The sequence below is a fragment of the Musa acuminata genome, chromosome BXJ1-9, assembly GCF_036884655.1.
Source record: "Musa acuminata AAA Group cultivar baxijiao chromosome BXJ1-9, Cavendish_Baxijiao_AAA, whole genome shotgun sequence".
NCBI lineage: Eukaryota > Viridiplantae > Streptophyta > Magnoliopsida > Zingiberales > Musaceae > Musa > Musa acuminata.
In genome coordinates, this window is record NC_088335.1 from 11,149,334 (window position 1) to 11,171,361 (window position 22,028).

The 22,028-nt window shown below is 36.7% G+C and overlaps 2 protein-coding genes and 1 long non-coding RNA gene across 6 annotated transcripts; 2 read left to right on the forward strand and 1 right to left on the reverse strand.

The window, feature by feature from the left end:
- The first annotated feature begins 548 nt into the window (after positions 1–548).
- On the forward strand, positions 549–7,439 carry LOC135593195 (probable lactoylglutathione lyase, chloroplastic). Of its 2 annotated transcripts, XM_065083054.1 has the most exons (9): positions 550–902; positions 1,458–1,650; positions 1,752–1,876; positions 2,069–2,133; positions 4,751–4,963; positions 5,040–5,087; positions 6,138–6,245; positions 6,412–6,552; positions 7,111–7,439. In XM_065083054.1, exons 1-9 carry the CDS (start codon positions 731–733, stop codon positions 7,150–7,152), a joined length of 1,107 nt encoding a protein of 368 aa, XP_064939126.1. In that variant the 5' UTR covers positions 550–730; the 3' UTR covers positions 7,153–7,439. The 2 variants fall into 2 exon arrangements, with proteins under 2 accessions (XP_064939127.1, XP_064939126.1); XM_065083055.1 differs by lacking the exon at positions 6,138–6,245 and having other exon boundaries at positions 549–902.
- A 649-nt stretch (positions 7,440–8,088) lies between these two features.
- On the forward strand, positions 8,089–10,177 carry LOC108953784 (uncharacterized). Its single transcript, XR_010479447.1, has 3 exons — positions 8,089–8,318; positions 8,423–8,547; positions 9,886–10,177. It is a non-coding gene; the product is annotated as an uncharacterized LOC108953784 (long non-coding RNA).
- A 1,270-nt stretch (positions 10,178–11,447) lies between these two features.
- LOC135593196 (TOM1-like protein 9) lies at positions 11,448–21,934 on the reverse strand. Of its 3 annotated transcripts, none has more exons than XM_065083058.1 (12): positions 21,795–21,934; positions 21,369–21,524; positions 21,181–21,283; positions 18,587–18,665; positions 18,128–18,226; positions 17,922–18,038; positions 17,555–17,715; positions 14,741–14,822; positions 14,360–14,445; positions 13,813–13,977; positions 12,936–13,468; positions 11,448–12,302 (listed from the first exon to the last, which is right to left on the reverse strand). In XM_065083058.1, exons 3-12 carry the CDS (start codon positions 21,279–21,281, stop codon positions 11,635–11,637), a joined length of 2,091 nt encoding a protein of 696 aa, XP_064939130.1. In that variant the 5' UTR covers positions 21,282–21,283; positions 21,369–21,524; positions 21,795–21,934; the 3' UTR covers positions 11,448–11,634. The 3 variants fall into 3 exon arrangements, with proteins under 3 accessions (XP_064939130.1, XP_064939128.1, XP_064939129.1); XM_065083056.1 differs by having other exon boundaries at positions 11,449–12,302; positions 21,360–21,524; XM_065083057.1 differs by lacking the exon at positions 21,795–21,934 and having other exon boundaries at positions 11,449–12,302; positions 21,360–21,545.
- Positions 21,935–22,028: the final 94 nt, after the last annotated feature.

Consider the following 22,028-nt stretch of genomic DNA (forward strand, 5'->3'; position numbering starts at 1 on the left):
ACATAACATGAAATTTATATCTATATATTTGTTTTCATTTACTGCAGAAGAATGTCAATAAAAAGGGTGAAAAAACACTACCTGTTTATAATATTTTAAATGGACATATAAATTTTATTTTTTTCTCATTTAGTTTTTAAGATTATGTTTATATATTTTGAAAAACTTTATAATATTTGTTTTCATTCGTTATGGAAAATGTTAACAAAAAAAATGAACTATAATATTTTTAAATAAAGTAATAGTGCTTTTGAATATAGAGTAAAAATATTATAACTCCTATTTAAATTTACAAATATTATAACCAGCAAAACACTATAAGTATATTTAAAAATAATTATTTCTAATTTTTGTTTTAAATATTGTTTCCAAAAAATATAATAAGTATTTGTAAGAAATATGATAATACGAGACACTATCTCTCGACTTGGAATTAACAAGAAAAGATTACTCACGCCACCGCGTGATTGATCTAACGATTCACAAATCTCGATGCAACCTATTCCATACGCCGATCCCTTGCTTGAGCCAGCCTTTTTATTCGTCGATAAGAAAACCTTGCACGGCCTCCTCGGTCCGCGCGCCATATACCGCGGGCTGAATCCTGCGCCACCGATAGAGAGGGAGAGGGTGCGGGAACGGAAGCTCGCGAAGCGCCCGCCCTGCTGCTGCTTCTTGCTCGCGAGGGAGCGACCGGGAGCAGAGGCCTCCGCAAGGACGCAGCCGGCGGATGGTGAGGATTACGCCCATGGCCTCCGCCGCCGTCGCCGCCGCCTTCCGACCACCGCTCTCCCCCTCTTTCTCCGCCTTACGATTGTCTCCAAACTCTCGCTTCGGTCTCTCCTCCTCCCCGTCCTCCGTCCCTCCTCGTCGGTGCGCTCCTCCCGCCCGTCTCGGTAGCGGTGAGCTCTGATCATTCGGTGGTCGCCCCTACCCAAGCTCCAAAACCTTCATTTCTCCTCTGTGTCGAGTCGTCTCCCTGTGGATTTCTCATGATTGATTTTCCAGACGTGGTTTGGCAATTGGAACCTAGGTTGGGTCCGATTAGCGCCGGACCGATAGTTGTACCACCAGTGGCTTTTGTTGGTCTCGTTCAAGATTGCATCTTTTCTTCACTAACATATCTATTCATCGTGATTATCTGAAGTTGCTACTATATCCTTTTTTGCTTTCCACGATGATTCGTAAATATAAAAGGAATTATTTTTTGTTGAATCCGAAATGTAGGTTTTCTGTTCTATATCTTGACCGACGAGGTAAATCTTTGGCTTGGCTCAATTACCATAATTAGTATTTGTTTGCTGGATGCTGGAGCGGTATTTTTACACATGCAATTTTCTTTTCAAGTAGTACTTTCTAATTATGGTGGATTTTGCTGTCTAAGTGTGTTCTATTTTCTTGTATTTATTTATTTATTTATTTTTCTGAAGCCTGATTCCTTTGCTTTTTGAAAGCAGGTGTTTATGCAGTTCTACATCTGGAGCAGCTGTTAAAAAAAAAAGTAAATTGTACAATGGCCAGTGCGTTTGGAAATACAGCAGAAACAAGCACCCCAGTTAATCAAGAAGAGGCCTTAGAGTGGGTGAACAAGGATAATAGAAGGATGCTTCATGTTGTTTACCGTGTTGGGGATCTGGACAAGACAATAAAGTGATTTTTTTCAACTCAGACATCCTGTTTAATATGGAATGTTCTGTAATAGATCTGGATTCACGTGAATTCTTATGATCTTATTTTTCTAACCGGTACAGGTTCTATACAGAGTGCCTGGGGATGAAGTTGCTGCGGAAACGTGACATTCCTGAGGAAAGATACACAAATGCTTTCCTTGGATATGGCCCTGAAGACTCACATTTTGTTGTAGAGCTTACATACAGTGAGCTTTCTAAATATCTTTTCATGTCAATATGTCAGAAACTGTATTCACAATTTTGTATCATAGATTGTAATGCAAATATTTTGCTTAGTGGGAATATCTTGTAGTTTGCAATACATTTGCTTGCTTAACAGAACAAACCTTTTGTTTTGACATGTTTGGCTCAAAATTTATTTGTGCAAACAATGGCAGACTATGGAGTTGACAAATATGAGATTGGCACTGGTTTTGGTCACTTTGGTATTGCAGTTGAAGACGTAAGTCACCATTTCAATTCACGAATATACTTTTTTGCATTGTCATTCTTCTTTTGGCTTGCGCATGCTTGTGTTTTACAAAGTAATGTATGTTTATTTCTTTAAAATGCAAAATTGGAGGTCTGAACAAAAATTTTGGTTGTTTCTGACTCACATGTAAAGTTTTTTTGTCTTTGTGCATGATACTATCACGTTTTGATCAATGTTTTTAAAAGCATAAGCTACCAAGGACCCAAAATGCTTGAGGCACTAGGCGCCCACATGAACTTAGTGAGATGCTCATGAATATTAAAATTTTAAAAAATATATTACGATTGATAAATATGATCATAATGTGGTGAACTTAGAACTCCTAAGTTCTAACTCCTAATTGAGCAATAGTGCACCACCTCAATATGGTGCAACAAGTTACTTGACGAAAGTACTACCTATAAAATGAGAAGATGCAGAAGTAACTGGCAGCTGTAGAGGAAGGTGGAAACCAACGACAGACAAAGTTGGAGAGGGCGGCGGATGAAGCTGCAATGGCGAATGGACGAAGCCACAACAGTGGATGAAGCAGAAGAGGTTGCCGATGGCAGCGGATGGTGTATGAAAGTGGCGGATGAAGTTGCAGTGGCGAACAACACGTGCGAAGGCAACAGGCGAGCAATAGGTTTTCGCTTTTGGTTTCTTTCACTGGGTTGGTGTTAGGGTAAGCGCCTATACAACCTACAATAGTTGGTTCGATTGAACCAACTTACTCACCTAGTCGAACCCAGGCTTGAAGTCTACTTGATTTGGTGTGGGCCCTCGCCTGAGGCATCCAGCGCCTGGGCTCGGGCACTTTCCCGAGCGGCGCTTCATTGAAACGTCTTGCTCTGAAATGTTGCGAGGTGCTTAGGCCATGGCTTGTGTCGCCCTAGCGCTCAAGTGAGTGCCCGGGCACCTTTTGAAAACACTGGTTTTGATTTGTGCCAAATGAAATGCAAGAAGTTTATCTCTAATTATTACAAAGTTACTTTACTGATAAACTCAGGGAACATGAGTTGAATATCTCTTGGCAAGGTTTATTTTAGGCTTTTGTTAGTCAACTATTTCCAACTTTGAAGATCCAATGTACAAGTGCACTGATCATGTTGAAGTATCGAGCACCTTGTGTTATGTCCTGCTGATTCATGCTGTTAGGCCATTTGCCATGTCAGTGCAATTGTCAACAACGATAACTTGTATAACCCAATTCATTTAGGTGACGTCACACCTTGCCACTTGTGTTGAACTGGCCCTTGGAAGGATATGATATGACACAGCACAAACATTATGCACGACGAGCAAACCTATGAACATTTTTTTTGAGGCAGTAAGGCTTGTATACTGAGAGTTTATCTGTGACTTGTATACTGAGACTTGTTTTTCTTTCTCGTGGTAAGTGATATCCGAATCAGGCAATAGTATTAGACCCTTTGAAGAATGTTTCTAAAACCCTAACCATTGACAATAGGTGCACTGGGATAAAGCTTATTAACCAAAGGAGAGAAGCCTGAAAGAGATGGATTTTTTTGACCTAAAAAAGTATGGGCTGCACATAGATAGATATTCTTAATGATGATGAACAGTGTGTAATGTCTAAAAGAATTTGGAACTTGTCAGCCATTACCTGAACTGGGAGAATCTCAACATGCTCGTTTGGCAGTGAACAGATAAAAGGATGCTTGGTTAGCATTGGAAACCATATAAAACTATAAGTCAGAGCAGATTGTCTTTTGATCTATGGATATGCCTTTTATAGGGGAAATAGTGTAGACCTATGTGCAGCTCTGATGGAGTGTGGGGAATTATAGAGCTAGATTATTAAGTCTTGTGATAAAAAGCAATACAACATGTAAACTCGGTAAGTATTTGTAAAAAAAATTATATGAAACCACTTTTGGGGAATGTGAGGGGACACATTTTGCCTTTAAATAATTTGTTTTAGGTAGGATACCTAACACATGACTCTGTATGCTGCTATGTGAGATTAGATATGGCACGAGTGCAGTGTTCATGTCGTCATTGAAGCACGGACATGAGAACATGGGATATAGGGATGATAAAGATACTACTGCACTGATGTAACAAACTTTAGAAAGTAGTACATGGCTCAACATGAGCTTGATATTAAATAAATATGTACTAACTTTCTGTGACTGTACAATTTAAGCAATCTGTAATCTGTAACTTAAGAGAAACATAATCACCATTGACCCATATAATAATTATTCACAAAAATAACAACCCTTCATGAAAGTACTAATATATGGGGCTAGTGAGTTGTATATGGAACAATCTTTTCAATATGTTGACAGGTTAGTTTGGTTGGCATTATTTTTATAATGAAAAGATTTTTATAACATAAATTCGTAAACATAGTGACCATGGCCTGTGATTAATCCAAATCAATCATGCTAAGTAACCTTACTCATGTTGGTCAGTTGTTGCCCCTTCTAAGTGGTTAGGTTTTTTCACGAAGCCTTTCTGTAAAGGGATTGCTTCTTTAGGTAGCATGTCAACAACTTGTATGTTAGGATAATCTGTATAAATCTCATAATTTTTTTAGGAAAATGGTTCTCTGTTGATATCCCATGTTTCTGTTCAACAGGTTGCAAAGACAGTTGATCTTATCAAAGCCAAGGGAGGAAAAGTTACCAGAGAACCTGGACCTGTGAAGGGTGGCAAAAGTGTAATTGCCTTTATTGAAGATCCTGATGGTTATAAATTTGAGCTTTTAGAACGAGGCCCTACACCGGAGCCCTTATGTCAAGTAATGCTTCGTGTAGGAGATCTTGACCGTTCCATAAATTTCTATGAGAAGGTAATATGGCAATAAAATTGTGATTTAAGTTGTTCACTCTTGTTATTATCGGCTGATATCTTTCTCATTTGATAAGGCATTTGGTATGGAGCTTCTACGCAAGCGGGACAATCCTGAATACAAGGTATTTAACATTATATGTCTTTTGAACTTGTTTGTACTGAGATGTTTGGTATACATTATGTTCGTCATTGGTGGGAAATATCTGGTTTCTTGAATCTGTGATTATTAGTTCCTTGCTTCCAACATCATATTTGACTGATGTCAAGCAGACTCCGTTAAGTATGCCAATTGCCACCAACAAGACCACTTGGTTGTGTGTTACCAGTTTTGTGAATCGATATGTATAATTTCCATTAAGATTTATCTTGATGTCAGGCTTTGCTAACTTCATTGTCTTTTTTAAAGTCTTAGTTTTGCTGTGATTGGTTTTCCATGGGTACAATCATGAGAAATGGATTTAACTGTTATTCGTGTGTCAGATAAATTGCAAAGACAAAAGCAAGATATGGAGATACATACACAAATAGTCACAGATTATATTTGATTGCATTCTGGGAATTGAAAGAATAACAAATGTATTTGACAGAAGCCCAACCAATAATTGAAATTATTTTTTATTATCCATTTTTTCAACTAGTGATATTGCTCAACATTGTTTGCGTGGCTGGATGCAAGGGTTAACCACCTGGTAGTAGTAGAAAAATGATTACCTTCCTCTTGCTTGCAATTCTTTTATCAAATTGCCTATTCTATCTCCAGTGCTTGTCTTAAAAGGGCTTAATAAGGATCAGTTCGTCCAGAACCTAATTGCAACAGTGGTTTGTTATTGCTATTGCTGTTCTCCTTTGGCTTAGGCTTTATTTTTAATTTTGAGCTTTCTATAACAGCATGGGAACATATTCTTGATATTTTAATGTCCTCTATATCTCAGTGAAAAGTCTTACCCTCAAACCATATATTTTATTAGCATTGTTCGACACCTTATACCTGTGTAGAACATCCGTGCTACTTTGTTGTTCTAGCTCTCTCTTTTAAAAATCATAACTTTTATCCACATTCTTCTAGCATTGTTTCTGGTATAATATTCCTGTCCAGGATATCTTTATTTATGGTTATTGTTTGAAATTTTATGTTATTTAGACGTGCACTTTAATATATATATATTTTTCAGTATACAATAGCAATTATGGGATATGGTCCTGAAGATAAGAGTGCAGTGTTGGAGTTAACTTACAATTATGGAGTTAAAGAATATGAAAAAGGGAATGCCTATGCCCAGGTAGCATGTCATACCAGTTTTGTCATAGATAACCGTCTTAGTTATGCCATCTTTTGTGATTCTTATAAGAATCTTTCTTTACCAAGTTCCCTTCCCATCGAGATTTTATGCTTTAAAATTTAATGTAAACAATGGTTATTAAACCAATTGACATGTCACTTGCTAGATTGCAATTGGGACAGATGATGTGTACAAAACTGCGGAAGCTATAAGATTATATGGTGGAAAAATAACTCGTGAACCTGGTCCGTTACCTGGCATCAATACCAAGATTACTGCCTGCCTAGATCCAGATGGCTGGAAAACAGTATGTACCTACATTTGACCTTCTCTATGTCCTTGATCTTTGTCTATGCTCTATTACTGAAATCGATTCATAGAATTGTTGCGTTTACTGATGTAACTCTTAATTTTTGCAATCCACATTTCAGTTTACCTTGTACTTCAGTATTGTGTGTTCAAGAACATGTCTTTATGTTGATATGCATATGATGGCAAATTCTTCACCTTTCTTTCAGCTTACTTTAATCCTTCTTTCTGAGGCTGAATGAATTATTTTACTTAATTAATTAACTGGCATTAAAGTTTTATGAAACAATGTGGGCTGTATGCCTTTAACATGATTGGTCTTCTCAATTCATTTTACATGATGATCTTTTATAAGACTTGCACAAGTTTCATTAACGAAGTACATTGAAGACATTGTTTTTTGTCTTAGATTTTTCACATGTTATTGTCAAATTGCATTCTTTGGGATTATATCGTTGGATATGGATCTGTTATATCAAATCTTCACAAGTTTATGTAGGATGAGGTTGATAAGTTGGCAACATTGTGATTCACTTCTCATTGTTATCTTTTGCAGGTCTTTGTCGACAATATAGATTTTGCTAAAGAACTGGAGTAACTGATTTGGTAGCGCCCAACGATAATGCAAGAACAAAGTTGACCTGCTTCGATCATGTACCTTCGACTCGCCCGACCAATCTGGTAAAGAAGCCACATTGGAAACCAGTTTGTAGATATGCCATCGATGTAGCAGTGTGTACATGTGAGATCAAATTTTCTTTTCCCTTTTTCTTGTTCAGGTCGGTCTTGTTTTAACTCCTCCCATCTGCATTTAAGTTTATTTAAGATGCTGTGGCTGTACCCATAATATGATGGCAATCTCTCTTGCTCGTTTGTTGCCCTGAATGCATCTATCTTTATTTGTTTCTTACAAACAGAGGAGACAAACGAAGGGAATTGACTCCAATTGATTGACTCGAACCAATTTAAAGAATTTAATATTCATTAAAAAATATTTTCATGTGAAGTTGATTGTGAATGTGTGCAATTTTTTTTTCCGATAAATTGTCTTAACTACAGTTGTTATAAATAAATATATTTCAGGACAATATAATTACTAATAAGTGCCACCTAGAAAGATGAATTAACTTTCAATCTACCAATCTGATTTGTTTAATTCGCATTCTATATGAAAAATATATTTTGCCGAAAAGGTATTTTGGCAGAATTAATTTAGCTATCCAATCACAGTGTTGTCCATTGAGTTGTGGGTTAACTCTGAATACGGCCCGGCCCAGCTCACTAAGAGCCCGAACACCCATCCTTATTCTAGACGTGTCTCTGACCGTTGATATTGATCTAACGGTTGAAATCGGAGTGGGAAGGACGATTCCGATCTCGTTGCGTCGAGGATAAAAACCATCGGTAAGGGCTGCTTCCTTATGTGAAAATGAATCCGAACCGTAGGAATCGCTCGTAATCTTCTCAACCAACGGCCACGATTTATCTTTATTTCGACTGCCCTATATGTTCTCTTCTCGCTAAAACCCTTTCCTTCCCCGAAGAAGCGAAGGGAAAGAGGGGAGGAGAGTGAGAGAGATCGAACTAAAACGAAGGAACGATGGCTTCTCCTCTCTTGCTTCGATCTAGGGCTTCGATTCGGGCCGTTTCGATGTCTCTCAGGTCCTCGAAGAGTTCTATGCACGAGCCCCAGCTTTCTCCGCCCTCGTCGTGCCTTCGATCACCGGTTACCTCGTCCAAGAGGCGCGGTTGTTGCGCTCCGAGGTACGGGCTTTTGGTTTCTTCGATCGGTGGTTCCGGTGGTTCATCTTTGGGGGAGATTGGGAAATTTTCGATCTTGATGTGCGTATGGTTGATGCTGACATCAGATTACCTGCTCTGAGTTCCAGCCGCTGTTTGGCGTCGATGTTGCCTCTCCACGCTGCGGTTGCTTCGGCTCGACTGAACTCGCTTCTCCCCGCGGAGCCCCAGAGCTGGGGATGGGTTCCACAAGGTTAGTACTACACTCTTAACAGATCCTGGGAGTTCAGTCTTTGGCATCTAGTGATTTCTATTAAACCATTGTGGCATAGAGAATCAAAATTACTCCCCTTTCTCCATCGAGTGAAGAGGAAATAGATTCGTTATGTAGAAATTCTTCATTATATTTACGCGGTTTTGATTCTGGTCAGCCGAAGTATCTTAGAGAGGACCTCAAATGTGTTCTAAAATGAATCCTCCTTGTCACCTTGCACATATTGAATTCCATTCCGAGGTTTTGTCTTAATTGTTCCATATTTATGATTATTTGACAATCACTAGTTAGTCGAATCTATATATTTTTTTGCTTCCTGCTATCTCACCTAGAGTTATCAGGATCCCTCTAACCTTAGATACCACAATCCTTGTCCTGATTCACATATTTTTATATTTCAGAACGTGATATATGATCCAGATTACAGAAATTGGGAATATTATTTAGATATAAACCAACTAAAAGTGAAGGTGTAACTTAGTTGATAAAGATTTTGACAGTTTATGACAAGGTCCTAGCTCAAATCCTGCCTTTGACACTTATCCTTGGTGGGAAAAAAAAGAGTTTGGGGAAGAATCACACACCTGTATGATACTGCACCCATGTCATTCCATGTCATAGGTTACTATGATTTTTCCCATATTCGTGACTAATATATATTAAATGCTATCAAAACCAAATACCACGTTTAAGACCGTTAAGATACTGTGACCTTAACATTCAGATATTCATAATTGGATAACCAATAAGTTTATCGGTTTGTTTCTGTAGTTTCTCCATGGGGTGTTGACTGTCTTGTGTTGCAAGCTTATTGGAATAACCTTGCAGGCAGAATGCCTAGATGGCTACTATGTCCACTTTGCTAGTGCTACAATGATATAAGCATGCTGCATGACTTTAGACTACCATTAGGCGATCTCACAGTACATACGGCTTACCATGCTAGCATTTGGTAATCCTTCGTGTACTTTATCATGCAGTATACTTTCAAGGTCACCTTTCTCCTAGTGGGTTTTTGTTGTATCTTATATGAATAGCACAGGGAGAGGCAATTTAAGTTTATCCTTAACTTGTTTTGCCTTTGATGTTACTTTTTTTTTTTTTTTGGACAGAAACTGTTTAGTTTATATAAACTAATATATGTGCTGAATGTGAATTTTTGAAAATCATCATTTGCACATGGTGAGAAAGATTGCTAGACTAGAAGCTTTAATATCTAGCAGAAATTAGTATGTTTCTTTTTGTTATTTATTTGTTATTACATTGTGTTGGTCAAGCAACTATCGCCAGCTGGCTATAAAAAATTTCTTTTGTCAGGCATCTCGATGCCTTTATGACAGATCTGGTGGTTCTGTTTGGGTCACAAGAGGCTTCAGCTGGTGATGAAGTACGACAGGATGTGATTTCTTGTTAAATGCACTCTTGGAGATTTTCTTTGTTTCAGCAAAAACCGGCACGTTCTTGAAATTCACATTCTTGTTGCTCCGTTGTTTTTGATTTCTATAGCTGCATAATGCGGCCACTGGCTTAGATCATTCAGAAGAAAATACCTTCTAGAATTTTAGTGACTGGGACCTCTTAAAATTAATGAAAGAGTTTGATCAGTGTAGCACTGCTTGTTGTGGGATATGGATTGCTCATCTGGAAGAAATCCATGGAGTGGAGAAAGACATTTCCTATTATAACATAATTGCTCATCGGAAATGATGTCAAATTCTGCTGTAGTTATCTTAGTTTTGGATGAAATGAGGAGGTCACCTATCAAGTTGGTAAAGTTGGCAATTAAAGTTTTGCTCCCTAGTTGTCAACAAAAATGTATGGTGCCATGAGGTAGTTCTTGGTCTTAGTTAATAGTAAGTTTTACTTTCATAATTGATCTCTGACTTGTTAATTATTGTAGTCTTTTTATGTGTTCCATTTTTCTTATATCAAACTTGCCATCAACTTTCTAAGATATATATACATATTTTTCCCTTGTGAGAAAGACCATGTAAGATGAAACATGGGAAGATTTGTTCTCTTTGTAAGATGCCTTTTTAAGTGATAAAATCAAATTTTCTTTGTGTTTACCGTTCCACTTCTCTTAGCAGTGTGTGTTTCCTTTAGTTCAGCATTATTTCAATCATCAAATACTTGCGCAGCAGAAAAGTTAGTTCGAGGTAATTAGATTGGTGTCCTGAGATCTTTTCCTGTCCAAATAAAACAGCTTATTTCTTCTGCATCGTAGAAGCAGCATGTTGTCTCCTCTCCATCTGTTTTCATCAAAATAATAGTCTCATCAAATATTTTAGTCGATGTGGATGGAGAGTAACATAACTTCCAACCTTTTACCAACATATGGAGTGTTAAGATTATATTAAAGCTAAGTTCTAATTTGGATAATCTTGTTTGTCTTTAAAAGCCAAAGCTGGTTTGTCACTTGGAATACAAACCTACCTATCTAGTGGTGGAGCAACCAAGTGATGATTTCTTGGCCACAGCATGCTAGGCGAGGATCCATTTCGTATTTACCGATTGGGGTTCCAATATCTTATATCATCAGCTTTATCAGGATGCATGAAGCCTCTACAATCATCGATAAGCACCAAACTTGTTTCCAATTCCAATGGTTCACAAGAAAGGGGTGTTCGGATATCAACCCTCTTAGCAATAAAGCCATGGCATTTTTGTTGTACATTCATATACTGGTAGATCGAAGCAATATTTGAGGTTACAGTAGTGCATCAGTTTCACTACGTGTGCTATATGTCAACTTGTATCATATTACTCATCTGAAACACTCGAATCAAAGTCACTCTCACTCGATATGCTCTTCAAACAATTTACAGCATCACAGACAAAGAGTGACTTACGGAAGAGGTCTGCGGTCTAAAATGAGGGCTCTGAATCATCAAACATGTAAGCAACACTGTACATCAGATCTCTTTAATCACCTCTATCCTCCAAAATGAAGTGAATGATTGATAAAAAGAGGACAAAATACAAATGGAGATTTGCAGACAAGAGAAAATACATAATAATCAAGCACCAGAATCAGCATGAAAAAACAGTTCTGCTCGTTAAATTTTACAAACCCTGGACCCTGCTGACAGTAGGTTTAGTTTGTCTTGTTTTGGCCATACTAACAAGATCACCAAAAAGCTTGTCCTCAGGCTTCATTGGCTTGTTCAGTTGCTGCAGGTTAGATGAGGATATGGTAGGCATCTGGTAGGAAGAATTGTTACTACCTTCATATGTGCTATTATCTTGCACGGACAGCCCATACATTCCATGTGAGAGCTCAGTTGGATTAGAATAAGGGTATGTTGAACTCATTGGATCATAGTATTGAGCATCTGGTTGCTGCCCAAATCCGTAGCCTGTCAGCCGAACTCCCTGCATGGACTGTTGACCCATATCGGCGACACGGCCTCCAAACATTTGCTGTTGATGCATGGCTGTCATCCGGCTGTTTTGCATCGGAGGATACACGCCTACCACCTGACTGCTTTGTGCAAGCTGAGGTTGTAACCCTTCGAGCAGGGTGCCCAGTACATGCTGTGGGTGCATTTTTCCCAGCTGGCCGGCCAGCGAGGGTTGAGGTTGAGCGCCTTCAAGCTGGCCGGTTTGTATTGGCAAGGAATGCATGTCTCCAAGCTGATCAATTTGAAATGGTTGAGGCTGCAAACCTGGCAAATCATTCTGCGCAGGTTGCACCTCCCATGGTGGTGGGGGAAGTGCACCAGCTTGATCATCTGCATCAGTAGAAATTCAATTACACCCCCAAACAAAAAAAAAATCACAATTCTATTGTAGAATGGATTTTTCATCTCAGTGATCTTTAATGATGAACAAAGTTCTTTTGATATGGTTTTATGGGTGAGTGGGATGCCAGAAATAAATATATACATATGAGAGGAAGGATTTGCTCATAATCAAGTGATGTTATAAAGGATTATGAATGTTTTGCACTGAACACTTTCCTAGTTGAATGCTAATGGTTTCTCACTCAAAAGGAGGAGTTACCTGTGATTTACTATAAATACAATGATTGCTTATTCTATATGGTGTATAATGCCCATTCATGGCATCTCAACATTCCCCCCTTACAAGACACTTTTTGTATATGATATTTTTCACAGAACTCAAACATTTAAATCCCTAGAACATCAAGTCTTATAACCATCTTAGTCAAATTTTCTTTTCAATGGGATGGGTATCAATTAATTGCAGAACAAACAAGCACGTCTCTTCACTTTAAAGGAGGAATGCCAAGAGTATAACCATGAAACTTAGAGATGCCAAGAGTATAACCATGAAAAAAGGTTGATAGAATTTTAAATAGAAAAACAAGTGTAAAGAATGAGATGAAAAGGTGATGGTTTTACCATAACTTAGTGCCTGTTCCTCTGGATTATATGCTGGAGAAAGTTGACCATCCCACACAATGCTCATGTGGGTTAGCTGCACTCCCTGATCACGACTTGCCTGCTCAAATTGAGGTGCTCCTGAGCTTTGGATGCCTCCACTAGTAAAAAGGGCAGGCTGTTGTATTAGGTGCACCTGCAGCTGAATGTTGGTTCCAGCAGGATATGTCTGTTGTGCAGGAATTCCAGAATTCGAATCAAAACGGTTTGCAGGATTTGTGCTGCTACTGTTAGATATGATAGGAGGAAACATTTCTGCAAGCCTTAAGACGTTCTGCTCAGAAGCAACATTGGTAAGTGGTTCACTGGCAGGAACAAGAGCTAGCAGATTCTCTGTTGCAGGTTTATTGTAGTCATCACCACTAATAAGGTCCATACTGGGTTCAATTTTTGCGGAAGAGATTGCTGAATCACAGGATGCAGGAGATCCATGTAGCAGTGATTGCTGAAGAGGAGGCGGCTGGTTACTTGAGCTTGAACTTGCAGTTGACAACCTATGTCATAAAGTTATGATCATGTTACATACTAGAATGGAAAGAAGAAACATCACCAAGTACGATGTAAACTTTGCCACACTCAAAACAAAGCATGTTCTGTTGGTTAATCTTGACTGAAAGAAATTGATTGAATAACAGACTTTAAAGAGATTAACAATCTTCAAGTTGTCCAACTACTATTTCAGAAGCAGATGCTCAAAAGAAATTTTGTTCTTAAAACTTCACAATACATTTATTTATCTCAAAGAAGTGATTCGAATTTACTCATAACCTGGCATGAACATGCCTACGGTGTAGATAGAAAGTTTGTAAATAGCAAGTTGTTTAAGAAACTGGACTACCTTTGATCTGACTCTTTGCTAGCTGAAGAATCATCAACATGGTCAAGTGCAGATTTTTGTTTCTCATCATGAACAGCAGTACCTGCAGCAATAGCATCATGCTTTGCTAGCACATTCTGCAAATCATCATTCAAGGAAAGTCCTTGGCTAAGCAGCTCCTCATCTCTGTAAAAACAGCATAACCAATGAAAGACCAAAATCTTGGAAGCTGATGAGCACAGTCGAGTGACTACACAAGTATCTCATGATTCAATCATGTTATATCAGATGTCAGAGGAAGACTAACATAGTAACTTTGACACACCATCTTCCATAAACACAACTTGAAAGGTGAGAGCAAGTAAAAAGGGACTAGGGGGAAAACTACTATTGAATTCATCTTTTTGGAGACAAAAATGGAAATGCTGACTAAAAAAATACATAAACAAATTAATTGGTGATATATCACAAATTTGTGCAGAAGTAAAAACAGCTTAGTCCAAACTTCATTAACTTTATTTTCTTTAAAAATTCATTAAACATGGAGAGAGCAACCGAGAGTACTTACGAGGTTGTGTTAACGAGATGCACTACTCTCTGTCTGTAGGTACGGCATTGACCGACAAGGTCAACAAATACCTCCTGTTTCAAACCCTGCATATAAAAATCAACATGAGATGAGCAGAAAATGAAAACTCTAAATTGAACCAAAACTATTGAGCTTTCAAAATTTTCAAGGATAAATGACCAGCTAATAACACAGCAAAGAGACTTTATCATCCAAGACCTCTAACTCACTTTAGTCAAGATAGCATGGTCCCAGCAAAATAAAAATGCATTCAAGACTTTTAAAACTACAAATTAATTGCCAATTTTAACAAAAAAAGTGATATTCGAAGATAGCATTATAAAAAGCTATTATAAAAATAAGTCTTGAAGTGCATCCTACCTCTCTGTTCACAGGATCCAAGGCATTCAACATCTCTGCTAGAACATCCATGATACCACGAGCATTCTCAATTTCATTGAGTCTGAGAAATCAACCAAAATTTGAGTACTGAAGTTGCAGCACCAGAACCAACAGTGGTAATCTGTAAGCCAGAAGCAATACAGTATTGCATAGAGAACCATCAATTAAAATGCAGCTTGGATGGAATTTATATTACAACATGATTGGAGGAGATTTGAATGGTCATGTAGGAAAAGCATATTGTGAAGTTAAAAGAGTACACGAGGACTTTTGTTATGGGGAAAGGAATGAGGAGAGGGTACGGTTTTAGATTTTGTTATATTATGTGATCTCAAAACACTTCAAAAAGAGAGATAAACATTTGATTACAATAACAACTATAGTCAAATTGACTTTTTTCTCACTTAAAAGATGGATAGAGATTCTAAATTAGATTTTTTTTAAATTTTCAGGTTTTTTTTGGGTTTTTCTGTCTTTTTTCTAGTTTGTCAGTAGATACTGGTATACCAACATATGGTATGTCGGTACCAATCAGTATATACTGATTTGGGACAGGATCGGCACCGTGGTCGGCATGCAACGACAAACCTTGAGAAATTTATATATAAGGATTGTAAAATTGTATATGGAAAAGCTTGATGAATCAAATAGACTTATGGTATTGGATATTTGTTGCTAAAATTGAAAGACAAAAATAGTAGTAGAAAATGTGGAGACAAGAATATAAGGATTTTTAACTATAAAGTGGAAAATGAGCAGGTTTGGAAAAAATGAGGATACTATTAATGTTATGTGACTATAATAACAAATAAGATTATGAGCATAAGAAAGGAGATCCTTGGAGATTCTTGAGAACCTAATAGTAGAGGTGTAGCTTTACGAAAGAGTTGGTGGTGTGAGAAAGTTCAAAAAAGTAATTACAAATAAAAATTCATGCTTTAAAGATTTGTGAAATTATATAAGTGAGGAGAAATCCGAAAGATGAATAAAATCTAAAAGAGGGGCAAAAGGAGATATCACTGTGGCAAGATATAAAACTTAAGATAATTTTTATAATGATTTATGAATAAGGATGAAAAAAAAAAATATCAAATTTTGCTAAGGCTAGAAAAGAAAGAGCAATGATTTAGGTAATATAAAATGTATTAAGAATGAATATAAAAAAATATTTATTAATGATAGTGAAATTAAGGAAAGGTGAATAAAGTATTTTTTTAATTATTTAATAAATATTTCACAAATAACTTGGTCTTAAAAATATATAATAGTTATAGGTTTAATAATTATTAATTTGTTCATAAGATTAGAGCAACGAAATTTTGAAAAAGATAAAAGTAGGTAAGAATGTGAGGGGAATAGTTTGTTTGACTAATTTATCTAATAAAATCTTGAGATATAAAAAAATGTCTAACAAATGAAGGAACAGTTTTATAGTGCCAATTTATGAAAACAAGGGTGATTTTAATTATAAAGGAACTAATATTATGAACCACACTATGAAACTTTGAAAAAAAAAAGATTGAAAGTCAAATAAGATATGAAACAAATATTTTTATATATCAATTTGGTTTTATGCTACGAAGATAAAAAGTGGTAACTATCTATTTATTGAGATAATTAATGGAAAATGTTACAGAGAGAAGAAGAAAGAATTGTATACGACTTTTATTAATTTAGAGAAGACTTATGATAAAGTTTTTAGAGATTTAAGATGATGAGTTTTAGAAAAGAAAAGTGTTTCTACTAATTATATCGGCAGATAGTATAGTCACTAGTGTTATAGAGAGTATATCTAAGGGATTCATATTAAGTCCTTGCCTCTTCACATTAGTAATGAATGGATTTACAACTCATATTCAGAAAAAACTTCCTTGATGTATTTTATTTGTTGATCATATTGTTTTACTTGATGAGTGTTTAAATGAATTAATTTTAAATTTGAGTCATAGGGAGAAACTTTGAAAGTTAATGTTTTAAATTAAGACTGAATATATGAGTTGTAATCTTAGTAATACTAGTACTCCTGATGATAAAGTTAAGTTAGCTGGATAATAAGTTTAAAAGTTAAGTAAAAGTTTTAGGCGCGTTGAATCAATTATTCAACAAGATAGAAAGATAGACGAAGATATTATCTAATGAGTAAAAATTGATGGTCGAAAAGTAGAGGAGTATCAATAGTTTTGTGTGATCACCAAGTATCTGTTAAATTAAAAAGATCATTCTCTAAGATCGTTGTTAGAACTTATGCTTTATAGATTAACTAGAGAGAGATGTATGATTATTTTAAAAAATATAAATAAAGATTTAAATACTTTTAATTTAACCAAGAGTATGATTTTTATATGACTCTGACCCATGTAGCATATCCGAAATAGTTGTCAAAATTTTTCTTAGCTAGTTCACTAAGCTAAGAGTAGATCAAAATGAATATTATACAACTAGATAGAAGCAATTTTATAACAAGAACTTGGGTCAGAACCAACATGTATTTAAGATGACCTTTCAAACAACCAAGGTATCCACCAGGTATATTTTCTTCTTTCACTTAAATTTTTGATTGGGTACCTGACTTACTCAAAATTATATCCAACAAACACAAAGCAAATACAATAAGTTCCGTATCAAGGACAAAAAGAACTATAAACAAAGTGTTAAGCATCAAAACTGAAGAGGTAAGCTACCAAAGTGAAAATGAGAAAGGAAAGAATTAATATAAGGGTCACTATCATGCTTTAACAAACATTTGGTACTGTAGTATATTGCAAGTAACTGATAAGATGATAGGAAAAGCACCTCAAAACTGGAACAGCAGGTGTAATTGAAGATCCACATGCTTTGTTTTGAAACTCAGGACTCCGCACCGGTGGAGGATGGGAACGCAGAGGCCTTGCCTGTGGACGAGCACAAACAGGTGAAGACCTCTCAGATTTCTGAGGAAATACAACTCCAGCTCTCTGATGGGACAAAAAACAATAGTCTTAGAAATAATAAAACAATATAAACATAATTCAACAAGAATTTCTCCGAAAACTTTAACTGGTTCACATTTTTTTTTCTTTTGTTCCAAACATATCTTGAATTGAAAAATCAAATACCAACGATGCATTTAGTAGCAATATAAAATGGAAGGTGGCTAAATAATTAACATGCAAAAGCCTACCAGCAGTTCTTGATACGCTGCATAGTATTGAGGATATCTTGCTCGTTGACCGCCAAAAACTTCTTGCCACGTATCTATTAATATAAGTATCTTTTTCTTAACATGAGAATCAGAATGCTGTACAGAAATAATCAGGAATTAGTGAAGCTTTCATAAAAATAAAAGATTGTAAATGAGCAAAATACTGAAATATGAACAGTTAAGACCTTCTTCTTTACAATCTTCACCATCTCATGCAATACGTCTTTCTCAGCAACATACATATGGATTATGTCACCACACTTTTTTATCATTGTTTCCAATAGCTGCAAGAAACAAATTTTGTTCATTTTTGTAAAAACAACATGAACACAGAAAAACTCAAAATGTGAAGAGTAACCAAAATGAATCAAATGCAGTAAAGATATAAATTTTGCTTAATTAGCTGAACAGCAAAAAAGCAAACTGTCTTAGGCACCACAATGACACATGACTAATAAATGCAAGGTTCATGGCCCTTTCTCCTTTAAGAAATCATTGTGAATACCGCATCTTGAATTAAAAAATGATTAATAACTAAACAGTGATCATAATAAAAAATATAAAAATGCTCCTTCATGTAGGCCTCAAATATAACTCTGAAGAAACATAAAACAATTTGAAGCCAAACTATCTGAAGTACTTACTGTTAGCGCAAGAAGCTGAACCTTAGGATTTTTATGCCCAATACGTTTTTTGAGATCCTTAACAACATCCTTAGTTTGCCTGGTAACCAAAGAAAAAAAATCAGTATTGTAATATTCTTCGTAATACATGTAAGTGGACTGGCCCATCACATAAGCAAACAAATGTGAAGTTCCTAGGTGAACCATCAGATGCTAACAAACATGATCGGATTTAGCAATCAGCTACCCATTTCTATTTCCTTTCTTCTTTTTATTTTTCTTTGAAACGCCAATGATAGAAAGAGCCATAAGAGGTATCACAACTAGAGACCTTAATAGAATATGTAACATGCAAAAAGTTATTAAATATGGAAAGATATTTTCTTGCCTTTGATTATGTACTCCTACAATTGCATTATGTTCCATTTAGAAATGTTAGGTGCCAAGATCAATATTTACAGCTTGCAATTGTTTCAGTTTGGAATTGCAGCCTACAAGTGATGCATATAACAGCATTCGGTTGAGAGCTTCAAAGGACAGGCACTCAAGTCAATGCAATACGCGATGATGCCCAATGAAAAGTTGACCTACTTTATCATATTTTACTGGATGCCCATAACCTTGATGTATCCTATAATATTTTTATCAAAATTCAGTTGAGAACATTTTAGTGGTTTTCTTTTTCTTCGTGGAATTGCGTAAAACAGTAAGCCATTTGGGAACACATCTACTGAAACAATTAAATCCCTGATGATGCAGTTAAAAAGCAATACATACTTATGTTTACCGACCTCATGAGTAAGTGCCTTGAGTTGCTACAGTATCTTACCATATTACTTTTGTTCAAATGCACTCCCATCAAATTCTTAGTACCACCATGCAAGAACCAGACTCTATAGTATTCAAACCAGACTTGACTGTATTCAAAGCTAAAAGGTAAAAGATGTGGTTACCTCGAGGTTCACTTATATGACAGTTTTCATGCTGATGACCAACTTCTTACCAATCAGCACTAGTTGGCAAATCCTTAGGACTGCCACCCAAACACCTCAGACCAGACCCTATAGAATTCAAAGCTTGAAGGTAAAAGATGGTTCACTTATATGACAGCTTTGATGCTGATAATGCCAGCAGCATCTTGCCAATCAGCACTAGTTGCACATTCTGTATGCCAGCCAAAATGGATTATATGCCAACCCAATGCTACATAGGTACACTTCAAAATATTAACATGATGGAGCGCCAGTTCTATGCTGACACAGTAAGCACTAATCAACACTTGCTGGCATGGTGGGTTTATGTAATCCTTGAATTTGTTGAGACAACATAGAGATACTTAAAACTCCTCTTTCAATCAATTCCTATACCCCAATAAATGTCAATCAACACAAAAGCATCAGAGTTTACCTTCTTTCTTAAGAAAAATAACTACTTGAAAAGCTGATCACAAACTGATAAATTCAAAAAGGAAAAAGGTAAAGGATCAATTAGAAGTGCATCCAAAAAGAGGAAGGAACCTTGCAGAAGTACGCTTTATCCCGTTTATAGATTATGCTAATGAAAATTTTCGCATATATCGTCTATATATGTTCCATTCATTCTAATCATGCCAGCCTCTTTGACTATTAAGTTTGGAAGGAACCTTGCAGACTTACAGATTATGCTAATTAAAATACCTATAGATATCTTCTATTCACTCTAATCATGCTAGCCTCTTCCTTAGACTACTAAGTTCCCGTAAATAGCTCTGATTTCAGTAGTGCCATTTTCTAGTTATGACAACCCAACTATGACCTTCACCAACTGAACTTTTGAAGCAATAAATGACAATTAGGGAGAAACCACAATCATAAGCAACATACTACATCACAACAATGTGCAATCGACTTCACCAGGCCAAATTAAGGTTTCAATTTGTTCTAGTGCCAATTGTTCCATATTATTTCTCATAAATATCACCGTATTTGTTATTACAAATTATTTAAATATCACTATCCCGAAAAAAAAACACAATTGATCATACTTATACTTTAAACTCTATCTCTAATTTCAGCATCATAAATATTTCACCTGAATTAATGACACATACCCTACAGTCCTTTGACATGAAATTTTTTAATGAGCATAAGGAAAAAAAAAGAAATAACTATTTTAAAATTTATGATTTTTGCCTAAACATTTATGCTTAAACAATTTTTCTCCTTGACTCGTACCAAACAGCTGAAGCACAATGATATATCATTATTATGAACAAAAACAATGCATCTTTAGTCTAAAATGTGGCTGAATTTAAAACGTCCAATGGGATACTAACTAAGCTTACTTTAATACAATAAGAATTTGGTAACATTAATCAGTATTTTTTATTTATTATAAATCAAAACACCATTTTACGCTTGAATTTACCTAATAAAAAAGCAAGTCCACGAAAAAGCAAGACTAAATCTCCGGAAAGCGACGGGGGAAATGAAAGCGGGTGATTCAATGATTACAAAGACAGCTCAGCTAACAATCACCTCAAAACAATTCACAAAACGAGATGCAACAGTAACATCATCTCCAAAGACTCGACGAACAAACGAAGAATAAGAGGAGGGCAAAGCAGAAACGCATACCCCGGATCGCGATTGAGGATATCACAGATCTGCACGTTCATCGCCCCGTCCGGCCGCATTAGCATGTCGCTCGTGGCTCGATCCACTAGCGCGCCCGCCATCGCTGCAGCCTCGAAACCATAAGTAACAGCCGAACCAACAGACGATTTATTTCGATGGAAATAGAACCGAATTCTGACCAATACAACCGGAGGCGTTCCTTCGCGGACGATCGAAACGGGAGGAATCGAGCGTCCGGGGCGGCGAAAAGGAAATCCCTGACCGACGAAATGCGCGTTTGCCCAACTCGAATTCCCGTCCTCTTATGCGCTGAAGAAGGGCGATTCATCGGTGTTTCCGCTTTTCTAAAAACAGGATTAATTTTCTTAGTAAATAGCCTCGTTTTCATTCCAACCATATGCATCTAAATATATGAGATATTTTGTGGTTGAAATGAAAAATACAAAAGTGAGATGAATAAATAGAAATGCCCGACGGACAAAATTGCATCCTCGAGTCTTCATCTCATCTAAATCACAATATTTTTTTTGCAAAAGAAATCGTGACACTAAAATCGACAATGAAAAATGAAATATGTATACATATATATTTTTTACTACGGTTCGATTTCCTACCTCGTCCGATCAACCCAGTCCAGCATACATCGACTCCGGGACACGATCCCCGGATTGGTCCAAGTGGAAGCGTTCTCCTCGATGGCGATCATCGGCGACGCCCTTCGCCAGGCGTTCATGCCGAACCCTCCAGGAGGAAGAGAGGGCGTGGGACCGGCCGTTGTCTTCGTCGTCCTCGTGGCGAGGCAATCCAGCGCCCGTTCTGCCGCGATTGGAAGGTCCTCCGGGCCCTGC